The sequence below is a fragment of the Dipodomys merriami genome, unplaced genomic scaffold (genome assembly GCF_024711535.1).
Source record: "Dipodomys merriami isolate MVZ:Mamm:240054 unplaced genomic scaffold, mDipMer1.0.p SCAF_22, whole genome shotgun sequence".
NCBI classification, from domain to species: Eukaryota; Metazoa; Chordata; class Mammalia; order Rodentia; family Heteromyidae; genus Dipodomys; species Dipodomys merriami.
This window is the reverse complement of record NW_027203604.1, coordinates 13,513,362-13,527,736: the sequence shown is the minus strand read 5'-3', so window position 1 is coordinate 13,527,736 and position 14,375 is coordinate 13,513,362. Positions and strand designations below refer to the sequence as shown.

Genomic DNA, 14,375 nt, shown 5'->3' with positions numbered 1-14,375 from the left:
CAGGAGGCTGAGATCTGAGGGTCGTGGTTCAAAGCCAGCCCGGGCAGGAAAGTCTGTAAGACTCTTGTCTCCAATAAACCCCTCGAAAACCGGAAGTGGCACTGTGGCTCAAGTGCTCACCTTAAGCTGAAGAGTTCAGGGACAGTGCGAAGACCAGAGTTCAAGCCCCACGACAAAAAAAAAAAAAAAAAAAAAAGAATAAAAGATTGCTAAGATGAAGTACGACGTATCCCTAAACCAATATCCTTAATTATGTATAACCTTCTCATAAGTCTTGATATCTGGTAGGTGGAGTCTTTTCATTCTCTTCTACTTGCTTCTACTTTGCATTTCCATATACTTTTTAGAACCATTTTATCAAGTTAGTATGAAATAAGAATAAACAAGCAACATGGGTTATACTGAGATTTATTGAATAAACAAATTCTAAGGATGTCAGTTTCCTTATTTGCACAGCTGCCTCTGGCTCATCCCCATCTGGGGAGTGGCTTCGGGTCTGCTGCAGGATCACCACCCAAGCTGTCCATCCCTAGGCCTCAATTTTTGGCCACTTCAATTCCAAGTAAACAGTCATATGAAGCACATAGGAAGCCCTCTAACAAAAGTAGCCATGACTAGAGTCACCTCTACGTAATCCCTAAAACCCAGGGCCAGGAGAATGCCACCTCTGCCACTCCCTTTGTTAGAAACACAGGCACAGGCAGATCCACTTGGAGATTTTACATACATTTTAAATACTGAACTAGAGTTCCCTGTTTTTGAGACCCAAGCCAAAGCAAACCCGCCTTCCCAGCTGACTTTCTGCCATGAGGCCATCCTACCCTTGGCAACTCCCCCAGATGGAACCTACGGGAATGTCTTCGAGCAGCATGCAGTGCCTCAAGAATCAGCTCTAAGCCACAGCTTCACTATTTCTGACAGCTGAGTCAGCTGGCCAAAGGCTTGACATCCTCATCTCTTTGGTTAGCATCACCTCTTGTCTCCTTGAGACCAGCCCTTGAGGGGACTAATGAGCAAGGCAAGGTGTGGAATGGACCCAGTGTGGCCACAGAGAAGCCTTAGAAGATGGAGTCAGGCAAGAGACAGCTGGCATCAGGCAGGCAGGACCTGGGTCAGGGTCTCACCCCTCTGGGATGAAGGGCCGAATCAGCTCCGGGTTCAACAGCGACTCCTCAAGAGGCCGGTCCACATGGAAGTCATGGACATGGGGGGGCCCTGGATGGGCCTTGGGGGCAGGACCCCCTGGACGCTGTGGAATTGGCAGCTCAGATGGGTGGGCAGGCAGAGGAGCTGTGAAGAAGTACTGGTGCAGGAGGGCCTGGAGATGGCAAGTGAGGAACAAAGGAGGCCATCACCACCTCTACCCCGACCTGACTCACACACACAGCTGGCTCAGCAAGTCTTGGCTGGATGCCCACTTGTCTGAAGCACTGTCCTACAGAGAACACAATGGTGTACAAAACAGACCAAGCTTTGCCTTGTCAATAGTGGAGGTGGGAGTTAATAAACCAGATAGATGAAAAAATAAAGAGCATGCCCAGTACTGATCAGTCCTTGGGAAAGGAAGAGAGAAGAAACAGGAAGACTGGAGAGGTGGTGGACTTAGAATGGTGGAATAGACTACAGGTATTTGCTGCAATCCTAGCTACTCAGGAGGCTGAGATTTGAGGTTTATTGTTTGAAGCCAGCCTCGGGCAGGCAAGTCTATGAGTCTCTTATCTCCAATTAACTAGCAAAAAGTCAGAAGTAGAGTTGTGTGACCCAAGTGGTAGAGTACCAGCCTTGTATGAAAAAGCTAAATGCCCATGTCCTGAGTTCAAACCCCATAACCAGCATACAGACAGAGAGACAGACAGACAGACAGACACACACACACACACACACACACACACACACACACACACACACACACACACACACACACACACACACACACACACACACACACACACACACACACACACACACACACACACACACAAAAAGTATAGTGAGGGCCACTGGAGAGAAGGGCAAGCCTGAGTTTCAGGAGGCCTAGGAAGATTGCTCACAGCCAGGCAAAGGAGCAGAGACCCAGGAGAGGCCCTGGGGCTAGACAGGAGCGGGCATGGGGCCAACAGCAGGCAGGATCAGGAGAAGGATTCTGGCTTTTCCTCTAAGTAAGAATCCACAGGAGAACCCTGGTAGAGGAGGAAGGTGACCTGCTCTGCTTACACAACATCACTCTATCTGCCAGGTGAACAGATTCGATGGAACAAGGAGAGATGCAACTTCCAGAAGATGATCCAGGTCAGAAGTGACCAGCCAGAGCCCCACTGAGAGGCCACTGACAGTGGAGACTGAAGGTGTCTGGTACTGACTGAAAAGCATTCTAGAAGCCAGGCTGTGAAGCCTACCAGCTCATGTCCTTCCCTGCCTTCTAGCCATGACCAGCCTTCCTGTCCTCGCTCCTCCAGGCTACTGCTCACTGTCTCTATCTTTGGCAGGCCAACTCTTCTCTGCCACCTCAGGCTTAATTAAACTTGCCCCACACTGAAGAGGGGGGAAAAAAAAATCTAAGGGCTCTCTAGGGACTGCCACCACACTCATATGACCTTGTTGGGCCACAGCTGCCACTAGAGGGTGGGGATGGGATTCAGAGGCTGGAAGAGCTCAGTATCTGTTGCTGCTCAGTATCTGTCAGGCCTGGGTCTCATGCTGAGTACTTAGTGCTGAAGAGATAAAAACTACCAGTCCCCAGAGACTCTCCTGCCACAAAGTTTGTACTTTCCTATGAGACCCAACATATCACCCTTGCTCTCCCGAAGCCTCACAGGAAATGCTGGGATGCCCAGTGGCGTTTGCTCATGAAAAGTAGAACCTACCCTGAGTCCTCTATCTTCTTAGGTCCTGGCCCATTATGAGCCAGTACCAGTACTGGTGCTGGAAATCAGGGCCTGAGTGTTGTTTCAGAGCTTTTTTTTAACTCAAGGCTAGTGCTATACTACTTAAGTAACAACTCTACTTCTGGATTTTGGGTACGTGATTAGATAGATTCAGGCCAGGCACTGGTGGCTCCTGCCTGAAATCCTATCTACTCAGGAGGCTGAGATCAGAGGATTGCCATTCAAAGCCAGCCTAGGCAGAAAAGTTCCTGTCTGTGAGACTCTTATCTCCAATAAACTACTCAGAAAAAGCCAGAAGTGGAGTTATAGCTCCAGTGGTAGAGTACTAGCCTTGAGCAAAAAGAAGCTTAGGGACAGTATGCAGGCCCTTTGACTTCAAGACCAAAGACCGCACAATTCAAAGAAAAAAAAAAGTGTCTCAAAGAATTTTCTACCTGGGCTGGCAACTAGGATAACAGATGTGAGCCACCAGTGCTGAGTTCCATTATGAGTTCTGAGAGATGACCAGATGGGTCTCAAGGTTGCTGAATACAAGGCAACAAGGCAGGGAGGGTGAGGAGAAGAGATGGTGCTGAGGGAAGAGACAGTGGCCATAGGCTCTTTCCTTACCTGGGAGGCAGAGATGCGCTGATGAGGAGGGTAGAGGAGAAACTGGCCCAGCAGGTCCAAGGCCTGAGGAGAGGCGTCAGGCAACACCTCCTCCAGTGGTATTGGTGCCTGCTCCTTAAAGGAGATCTTGTTGTAGTCGGGCAGCTCTGTGATCTCCTGGGTGAGGAAGAAGGGGTCTCTGAGCGCAGCTCCACACCCAGAGTTCTCGGAGCCTCACATTCTCAGGCTCCCTCAGTTCCCTATCATTCACGCTCCCACTCTGCATCCACCCCAAACCTTCCCAGTGCCCACTAAGCATGTGGGTCCTGGGGTAGGATCAGGCAGAAGATAGGACCTAGCCGCCAGGAGGGCAAGAGGAAGGAACCTCCTGCTGGGCCACCACAGTGGTCACTGTCAAACAAGGGAGGTTGGGGCCATGAGAGAAAGTGAGAAAAGATGCCATCACTTCTTATTTGGGAATGGAGCCAACCTGCTTAACACCCTCCCCTCCAAGGGTCCCTACAAACCGGCCAGACTTGCGGGCTGGGGGTCCCCAAGATACGAAGCACACAGCAAAGCTGTTCAATGTCGTTCTCTCCAGGGAAAAGTGGAGACCCATTTAACAGCTCCCCCATGATGCAGCCCACAGCCCTGTGGAAACAGAGCCCCAAGTAGCTCTAGATCACATCCTGTGAGATATAGACCCACCACATCAGTTCAAACACCCCCCACCAGGGTCAAGGCCCAGAGTCTTCCAGTCCAAGTATACAGCTCTCAGTACAGTGAAAGGGTTCAGCTCTAGAAGACAGAGAAAATCCTAAATGGCTCCAACTCAGTGACACAGGCCTCTGACTAGCCCAGAGATGTCTCAATCTAGGGTTTAACCCCTGTACATGTCACCCTGGAAGTCCATGTGCTGAGCCTCAAACCACTCCCCTGCAAGCCCAGAAGCTTCTCTATTGGGATACTTTATTCCTCTGTCTCCCATCAGGCTAAAAAAAATTACTATAGGAGCTGAGCACCAGTGGCTCATGCCTGTAATCCTAGCTACTTAAGGAGGCTGAGATTTGAGGACTGAGGTGTGAAGCTAGTCCCAGCAGAAAAGTCTGTAAGACTCTTACCTCCAATTAACCACCACAAAGCTGGAGGTGGAGGTATTGCTCAAGTGGAAGAACACCAACCTTGAGCAAAAAACAAAAAAAGCTAAGCGACAGTGCCCAGTCCCTGAGTTCAAGCTCCAATATCAGCTCAAAAAAAGAAAAATCACTATGAGAAACACCCGAAGTGTAGACTACCCCAACCATGATGGACTCCTCCATGGCCCACATTACCCTCGTGTGTCCCTAGGAGACTCACCATAGGTCAACGCCCTGGTCATACTGGCGGGCGCCATATAGGAGCTCAGGGGCTCGGTACCACCTGGGGAAAAAAAGAGGCTTGGAGGTCACAGCCAGGCCACTGGTCTGCAGGAAACTGCTTGAGTTCATTTCAGCCATGTCTGAACAGAAAGCACAGACTATCTCTTCTCCAGAAACATGGTTAGAGGGGATACAGGCCCTTACCTGGTAGCCACCTGGTGTGTGTAGAGGCGATTGCCATCAGGTGAAAAGACCCGGGCCAGACCGAAGTCAGCTATCTTGAGCTGGCCTGAAGCACTGATAAGTAGGTTGGCAGGTTTTAGGTCCTGAGAATACAAAAGGAGGCATCAGTCCCTCTGAATCCCCTATAGGAGTGCAGGATGGGAAGACTTGGCAGGCTGACTCTACAGGGCAGCCTGAGCTGCTGCTATCTGTTCTAGAGCTTTGCCCCTGGCTGCTTACCTGCTGGCTCTGACCCTCTTGGGCATACCTTCTTCAAGGGCTACCCCTGACCTTGGCCCAAAATGGGACTGACCCGATGCACGATGTTGTTGGCATGGCAGAAGGCAACACCCTTGAGCAGCATCTGTAGGTAGCTCTTGACTTGCGCTGGGGCCAGTGGTCTCTGGGCATGGCGTACCACCTCAGCCAGATCAGACAGCATGAACTCGAAGGCCAGCACAAAGCCTGCCCCATGCGGGAACACAGCCTTCAGCTGCACCACCTGAGGGAAGGCATTCTGTCAGCTCCCACACTCATTTCACCAGACCTCCTCTGCGACCCTGTAACTGGAGCCAGTTCCCTGACAAAAGGCCCAGGAAGACCAAGAAAGCAACATGGGCCCCATGCCAGTGGTTCATTTGTTTTTTGTTTTTTTTTTTTTTGGTCCAGTCTTGGGGCCTGAACTCTGGGCCTGGGCGCTGTCCCTCAGCTCTTCAGCTCAAGGCTAGCGCTCTACCACTTGAGCCACAGTGCCACTTCCGGCTTTTTTCTTTTTTGCTTATGTGGTGCTGAGGAATCGAACCCAGGGCCTCAGGCATGCAAGGCAAGCACTCTACCACTGAGCCACCTTCCCAGCCTCCAGTGGTTCATTTGTAATCCCAAAGTTCAAGCCCCAGACTTGCTCAAAGAGAGAGAGAGAGAGAGACAGAGACAGAGACAGACAGAGAGACAGAGACAAAGACAGACACACAGAGAGAGACAGAGGGAGGGAGAGGGAGAGGGAGAGGGAGAAAGGAAGGAAGGGAGGGAGGGAGGGAGAGAGGAAGGAAGGAAGGAAGGAAGGAAGGAAGGAAGGAAGGAAGGAAGGAAGGAAGGAAGGAAGGAAAAAAGCAAGCAAGCAAATAAATATAGGGTCTGAGTTCAGAGCCAGAGAGGTCAAGTAGTAGTCATTCTAACTCTCCACTAATAGTAAAAAGGTTAGAAGAAGGTAACTTGGTAGGCAACATCTGACCACTCAACCCAGCCAATCCTTCTGAAAACCATCTGCAGAGCACAGATTGTCTCATGCTTCCTCTGGGGCATTAAATTCCACCACCCAGGGATGGAAACCCAGGACATATCTTCTCTGGTGCTGGGACAGATGAAGATACATCCTACACTGGCACTACCAGTTTTGTAGGGCCAGGCTCCACAGGGCAGTGTGCTCTCTGGAGCTCACAGCACAGAGGACAAATAATCAACAACTAAATCAATAGACAGAAATATGTTCAGGTTCTAGAAGGCATAGGAACAGATATATAAATACCAGAGAGCGGGGTGCTTTTGCAACAGTGGAAAAAGCCATAATTTATTTAGATGGAGTGAACTCTGGCTCAGTAGGAACCAGTTATTCAGAGATCTGGGCAGAAGTCTGAATAAGACAACAAGTGCAAGGTTCTAAGGCTAGTACAGAGGCTAGAGAGATATGAGAATGGAATATCCTTTATGTCTGTGCTTCTAGAGTTTATACTAGTGCTGGTCACTTCTTAGGCATCCTACTGCAGGGATTAGTGGTTAGTGGTGATAGTAATCTGTGCTGGGGACAAATCTGCAATATATTTTAAGATGGAACCATTAGGACTGCATACCAACAGATGCAGTGACCATATCATTAGCATCCTTATGGATCTCTCTCTCTCCACATATCCACCTGTGAATGCCTGGAAGCCCTCTACTTTCCTCAGATGCCTGAATGGCACTGGGTGGTGGTGGCTCACGTCTGTAATCCTAGCTGTGCAGGAGACTGAGATTTGAGGATTACAGTTCAGTGCCAGCTTAGGAAGGAAAGACTGAAAGACTCTTATCTCCAATTAGCCACCAGAAAACCAGAAATGGTGCTATGGCTCAAAATGGTAGAGCACTAGCCTTGAGCACAAAAGCTCAGGAACAGTGGCCAGGCCCTGAGGTCCAGCCCCATGACGGAAAACAAAGAAGGGCCTTATTACAATTTTCTGATTTTTCTGGTAGTATGTACTCATTTTACTGATCAAAACACATTCATATATTCAGATACTATACAAACTACAAAGGAAAAATTAAAATCTTACTACCTGCAGTTCATCTTGAAGCAGATGATACCAGATTTTACAACATATAAGGTATACTGATTCATATTCATATAGCTAACGTTTTCATACAAAATCATGGACACATTAAAGTCTTACAATATGCATCTGTCATCCAATCTATCACCAGCATCTCCACAGAATAAGACTGGGAAGTCAAGTATGTTCTCTACTCTGACATAGAACAGCATAAAGAACAATAATGCAGCTGGGCGCTGGTGGCTCACGTCTGTAATCCTAGCTACTCAGGAGGCTGAGATCTGAGGATAGCGGTTCAAAGCCAGCCTGGGCACGAAAGTCCATGAGACTCTTATCTCTAATTAACCACCAGAAAACTGGAAGTGGTGCTGTGGCTCAAGAGGTACAGTGCTCACCTTGAGCTGAAATGCTCAGGGACAGTGCCGAGGCCCCACAACTGACAAAAAAAAAGAGAGAAAGAGAGAGAGAGAGAGAGAGGAGAGAGAGAGAGAGAGAATAATACTGCTGGAGTGTAAGATTCCTCCTCTGTCCCCATACCCCTTCCCTGTCACTGCACATATGATGCCAAGTGGTGAACTCTATCACTTCTGTCTCCATTATACTTAAGTTCTCAAGAGCCAGGACCATTTCCTCTCAGTGTCCTACACAGGGCAGAACTTACAGGAGGCTCAAAGGAAGACATCTGTACTTCTCAATCAGACTGAGCTAGAGGCTCCACATATCAGCTGAGAGCCCAGGAAATAATGATGTAACTTCCTCCTCTTGATTGAGAAAAAAAAATTAATAAGCACCCTGGCAAGTAATGAGAATCTAACAATACAGCTTATAAAAAGCACAGTGGGAAGCTGGGCACTAGTGGCTCACACCTGTAAACCTAGGTATTCATGAGGATCATGGGTTCAAAGCCAGTCTAGGAAGGAAAGTCCTTGAGATTCTTGTGTCCAATTAACCAGCAAAAATCTGGAAAAGGAGCTGTGGCTCAAGTGGCAGTGTACCAACCTTGAGCCAAAAAGTTAAGCAAGTGCCGGGCGCTGGTGGCTCACGCCTGTAATCCTAGCTACTCAGGAGGCTGAGATCTGAGGTTCAAAGCCAGCCCAGGCCCAGAATTCAAGCCTCACGACCGACCAAAAAAAAAAAAAAAAAAGTTAAGCAAGAGCATGAGACCCAGAGCAAACCCCAGTGAGTTGGGGAGCTAATTATCATTACAAGTAACACTTGGGATGGGGTGTGCTTAGAGATAGAGACTTGCTTAGCATGAATGAGGCCCTGGGTCCAATCTGAAGCATGCAAAACAAACCACTGGGTACTGGTGGCTCATGCCTGCAATCTTAGGAGGCTGAGATCAGATGATCATGGTTTGATGTTTAACGTGGATAAAAAAAGTCTGTGAGGGGGCTGGGAAGGTGGCTCAGTGGTAGAGCGCTTGCCTTGCATGCATGAGGCCCTGGGTTCGATTCTTCAGCACCACATAAGCAAAAAGAAAAAAGCCGGAAGTGGCGCTGTGGCTCAAGTGGTAGAGTGCTAGCCTTGAGCTGAAGAGCTGAGGGACAGCACCCAGGCCCAGAGTTCAGGCCCCATGACCGGACCCAAAAAAAAAAAAAAAAGTCTGTGAGATTCTTAGCTCCAATTTATCAGCAAAACCCAGAAGTAGTTGTGTGACTCAACTGGTAGAGCACCAGCCTTGAGTGAAAAAAGCTAAGGGACGGCGCCTAGGTCCTAAGTTCCAGTGCTGGTACCAGTGTATTCACACGCACAAATCACTACGGAATGCAACTGAAGGAATGAGGAATAAATTAGGAGAATGAGGGAAAACAGTCAACAAGGTAGTCAGGAACAAGAAAGCTAATGGCTGTGCAAAGTGGAGTGGGTTGGAGGGATCCCTGAAGGCCTGTGTAAAGTGGGCAGAAGGCAGGAAGAAGTGGGGATGAGGGAAGACTGCAAGAAAGCAACGCTTCGGAACCGGCTGTCCCCTGGCCCAGCTCAGCCCTGACTTACATACTGATTGTCCTCGATCTCCTGCAGAGCCTTGATCTCCCGCAATGCCTGGTTGGGGATGCCATCCTCCAGCCGCCTCAAGGCTACCTTCTTAAGGGCAACGATTTCGCCAGTCTGTGCAGAAAAGAGCACACACACACTGCCAGTCCACTCCGGGCTGGGAAAGAGGGGGTAAAGAGAGGAAGGAGACAGGGTGGGGGGTGGGGGGAGAGACAGCTATCTATCTGTGTGGAGGAGAGGGGCCACCCTGCCCCGCTGCCCCCAGCCTCTCCTCCAGAGCGCGCGTTCCCGAAGCGTGCAGAGGAACGGGTTTGCGACCATCCCGGGACTGGGTAAGGAAATCACCCGTAAGATGGGACGGGGGGGAAGGGGAGCGGGGCAAGGAGGCGGACTAGACGTCGTCAGCAAGTCCACAGCTGTCCTGGGGGGCAGTAGCCTGGGAACGGGGCGGAGGAAGATGAGGACCCGCTCCCCAAGCGGCCTCACCTCCACATGCTTGGCCTTGAAGACGATGCCGTGCGCGCCCTCCCCGATGCGGCCCAGGATGCAGTACTGATCCATCCAGCGGAGCCGAACGCTGACGCGGTAGCCTAGCAACGTCAAGGCCTGCTGGCTGGGGCGGGGCCACGGCGGGCCACGTGACCAGGAAAGCCGGAAGCTAAATCCTCAGGGACGGTCGTTCTCCACTGCACCTTTCCCTGGCCCTCTGCTGAAGTCTCGCTGAAGTGCACTTAATTCTATCAACCCAGAGCGCAGTGAGCAGCGGGGAGTGCTGGAGCAATGGCGGCCACCGCGTCTTCGCGACGGCGCCACGGCGTCACCCGGCGCGCAGCGCAGAGGGCGGAGCCACGCACTTGGGGGCGTGTCCAGCTGCTAAAGCCGGACTCTGGGCTAGGGGGCGTGGCTGGCTTCAGGGCGAGTCCGGACTCTGGTACTCTGGGCCCAGGCGCTGTTCCTGAACAACTCTTGCTCAAGGCTGGCTCCACCACGGCGCCTCTCCCGGCTTTTTCTGTGATTTACTTGGAGATAAAAGTCTCCCAGACTCTCCGCCCTTGCTGGCTTAGAACTGTGATCCTACTACTCAGGAGAGGAGTTAAGATTACAGGCGTGAGCCACTAGTACCCAGCTTCTTTTCTATTGTTTTTGAGGCTTTCAAAGAAGTCCTTATTTATCTAGCTCCGAAGTATACGCTATCACAATCTATTTTACTATTTACTAAAATTAGTTCAAGTCAATGTTTCTACTGCAGATTTCACCATAGTCACCTACAGAAAATAGCATAACTGCCAGCCGCCTGGACCAGGTGCGGTGAGTTCTAGTTCCTTATCAAAAAGCAGCACAAAAATCCATTCCGGGCTAGGAAGTTGGCTCAGTGGTAGAGTGCTTGCCTTGCATGCATGAGGCCCTGGGTTCGATTCCCCAGCACCACATAAGCAGAAAAAGCCAGAAGTGGTGCTGTCGCTCAAGTGGTAGAGCACTACCCTTGCACTGAAAAGCTGAGGGACAGCACCCAAGTGCCAGGCTCACACCTGTAATCCTAGCTACTCAGGAGGCTGAGATCTGAGGATCACGGTTCAAAGCCAGTCCAGGCAGGAAAGTACATGAGACACATCTCCAATTAGCTAGGAAAAAGCCAAATGTGGAGCTGTAGTTCAACTTGGGGGAAAAAAAAAAAGCTAAGGGACAGGGCCCAGGCACACTAAGTTTAAATCCTAGTACTAGCCCAAAAAAACAACAAAAACCACACACACACACACACACACACACACAAACTTCAAGCACGATAAGACAAATGTAAAGTAAATCCACAACTTCCCACTTGTTAAAGTATAAAAACAAATGCCCTCTACAGATACTCATCTTTAAAAAATCAGTATTGTCTTAGGTACTAAAGGTCAGTGGCTAGCCAAGCAGAGGTTGGCTCACGCCTGTAATCCTAGCTACTCAGGAGACTGAGATCTGAGGATCACAGTTCAAAGTCAAACTATGCAGAAAAAACCATAAGACTATTATCTCCAATTAACCACCAAAAATCCAGAAATAGAGCTGTGGCTCAAGTGGTAGATCACTAGCCTTGGGCAGAACAAGCTCAGGGACAGAACAAGCAGTTCAAGCCCTAGGACTAGCACACACACAAAACGAAACACCCAAAGCTTGGTTGATACACAGGACCTCCCAGAAGCCAGAAGTCCCACACCCAGCTTATCCCATTCCTCCAGTGGGAGAAAAACTTAATCTTGGAAATTTCCAGTGCCTCTGACCACTTTGAATCCTTCTAGTCTCAAAACACAGGGCCTCTTTTGTCTTTTGTATTTTTCTGAACATTGTTTTTTTTCTGAACATTGTTATTGTAAGAGAATTCTTACTGTTACAACGACTCAAGGGAATAGGGAAGTAAATCCTTCCCATTCTAATATCAGTCTCCGGTATTCTCATGTTAACCTCCTTACTCATACTAGCTTCTCTTCTAGAGGTTTCCATGAAGATTTTTTTCCCTCTCCTTGCCTGACAGTCAACTTCTATGGGTGTGCATCCAACACCATGTAGAAGAGACAATTCTAGCCCTGCAAAGTGTCCATCTGCTAGCATCTTATCTTGCTGGCTGAGGACTCTCAGCAATGGGAAAACTGCAGTTAAAAAAAAAAAAAAGGCACCAGGCGCCGGTGGTTCACTCCTGTAATCCTAGCTACTCTGGAGGCTGAGATCTGAGAATCAAGGTTCAAAGCCAGCCCAGATAGGAAAGACCATGAGACTCTTATCTCCAATAAAACCACTAGAAAACCAAAAGTGGTACTGTGGCTCAAGCGGTAGAGTGTTTGCCTTGAGCTGAAGAGTGCAAGGACATCACCCAGGCCCAGAGTTCAAGCTCCAGGACTGACCAAAAAAAAAAAAAAAAAAAAAGCAAACTGCAAAACCAGACCAACAGGGGGCACCAAAGCTAAGGAATTCTTTTTAGATTAATCCTATTGAGGAATAGAAGTAGTTAGCTGCTACTCAAAGGATTTCAAAATCAGCCAAATATGGATGCCACCAGATAGGTATCCTTATACCATTTAGGCTTTTCTGTAGAGAGTTAGAAGCTCCCATCTAGTTTAGACTCCTTTGCCTTTGCCTGAAAAATAAACTATTCAGGATAATGTAAATTGAGTCAGAAAGTCTACATTTTCTATCTGGATCTTCATTTTATCTTGAAGCTTGGTTGACAATTAATTTTTGTCTTATTCTTCTGTGGTGTGACACAAGAGATGCTTAGGGCTAGGAATGTGGCTCAGTGGTAGAGTGCTTACCTAGCATGTATGAAGCCCTGCGTTCCACTCCTCAGTATCACATACACAGAAAAAGCCAGAAGTGGTGCTGTTGCTCAAATGGTAGAGTACTAGCTTTGAGCAAAAGAAACTCAGGGACAGTGCCCAGGCCCTGCGTTCAAGCCCCAGGACTGTAAAAAAAAAAAAAAAAAAAAAAAAGAAAAAAAGAAATACATCTGTTTCTCTATGGAAATACCTAACCTACCAAACCTACCATAGTATACAGGGGTGGGAGGGTTGGAGGGAACATATAATTAGCTATCTACATAAGACATTGTGTTGTCAGAATGGACTGGAGTCCTGGACTCCAAATATCAAAAGAGATCTTAAATACTAGGCATCAGTGACTCACACCTATAATCCTAGCTGTTCAGGAGGCTGAAATCAGGATTGCAATTCAAATTCAGCCCAGACAGGAAAGTTTATGAGACTCTTATCGTTGGGAGCTAGCCAAAGATGATAGCAAAACTACAGGCAGTATTGGGGCCCTGGTTGCTAACTCCTTTAATCCTAGCTACTTAGGAAGCTGAGATCTGAGAAACCAAGTTCAAAGCCAGCCAGAGCAAATAAGTACAGCCAAAGCCAGAAGTGGTAATGGAGCTCCCAGTGGTAGAGCACAGGCCTTGAGTGGAAAAGGTCAAGTGACAAGGAGGAAGCCCTGAGTTCAAGCCTCAGAACCGGCAAACACACAAAAGTCCTAGAGAGAAATTTATAAGGGTGTGTGGAAGAGTGTGGGTTAATAGTGAATCCATGAAGCTGAATTCTAGGCAGCAATTCTGTTCTGAGAAAACAGATTTACAGTTGAATAAATTTATCAGACACGGGCTGGGAAGGTGGCTCAGTGGTAGAGCACTTACCTTGCATGCCTGAGGCCCTGGGTTCAATTTCCCAGCACCACATAAGCAAAAAGAAAAAAGCCAGAAGTGGCGCTGTGGCTCAAGTGGTAGAGCGCTAGCCTTGAGCTGAAGAGCTGAGGGACAGTGCCCAGGCCCAGAGTTCAGGCCCCACGACTGGACCCAAAAAAAAAAAATTTATCAGACACATTTTAAAAATTTACTTTATTGTTATTATAGAAGTGATGTACAGGGGCTGGTAAGGTGGCTCAGTGGTAGAGTGCTTGCCTTGCATGCCTGAGGCCCTGGGTTCGATTTCTCAGCACCACATAAGCAAAAAGGAAAAAGCCAGAAGTGGTGCTGTGGCTCAAGTGGTAGAGCGCTAGCCTTCAGCTGAAGAGCTGAGGGACAGCGCCCAGGCCCAGAGTTCAGGCCCCATGACTGGACCAAAAAAAAAAAAAAAAAAAGAAGTGATGTACAGAAAAGTTACATTTACATGAGTCAGGTAATAAATATATTTCCTTTCATACAGTGTCATCTGTTCCCCTCATTCTCTCCCATTCCCTCCCTCTCCACCCATGAGTTGTGTAGTTCACTTTCATCAGTTTCCAGTTCATGTTTACATTTTTGTAAAATGACTAATAGACTATGTGCATGAAATAAAAGGAGATTCTGGAAGAATAGTTATCTGGAGGGTAATTGCTATTTGGTGTTAGGTCTGCCCAGGTGATTGATAGGTGAAGTTAGGTGATTACTGGTTTCAGACAGATGAAGAAGAATGGGGGCGGGGCTGTTCTCCCAGGCAGACCTAACAATTGGAGTGGCAGATAGCAGGGGCCATGGTGAGTGGAGAGGGGATGTGTCAGTCTAATATCATATCTTTTTT

General features: G+C 48.5%; 1 protein-coding gene across 2 annotated transcripts; it reads right to left on the bottom strand.

The window, feature by feature from the left end:
• Positions 1 to 401: 401 nt before the first annotated feature.
• Positions 402 to 10,168, bottom strand: Cdk20 (cyclin dependent kinase 20). 2 transcript variants are annotated; one of them, XM_070033356.1, is made up of 8 exons: positions 9,838 to 10,168; positions 9,352 to 9,465; positions 5,367 to 5,555; positions 5,036 to 5,157; positions 4,830 to 4,892; positions 4,001 to 4,124; positions 3,495 to 3,650; positions 402 to 1,318 (listed from the first exon to the last, which is right to left on the bottom strand). In XM_070033356.1, the coding sequence occupies exons 1-8, from the start codon at positions 9,910 to 9,912 to the stop codon at positions 1,121 to 1,123; spliced, it is 1,041 nt and encodes a 346-aa protein (XP_069889457.1). In that variant the 5' UTR covers positions 9,913 to 10,168; the 3' UTR covers positions 402 to 1,120. The 2 variants fall into 2 exon arrangements, with proteins under 2 accessions (XP_069889457.1, XP_069889458.1); XM_070033357.1 differs by lacking the exon at positions 4,001 to 4,124.
• Between the last annotated feature and the right edge of the window lie 4,207 nt (positions 10,169 to 14,375).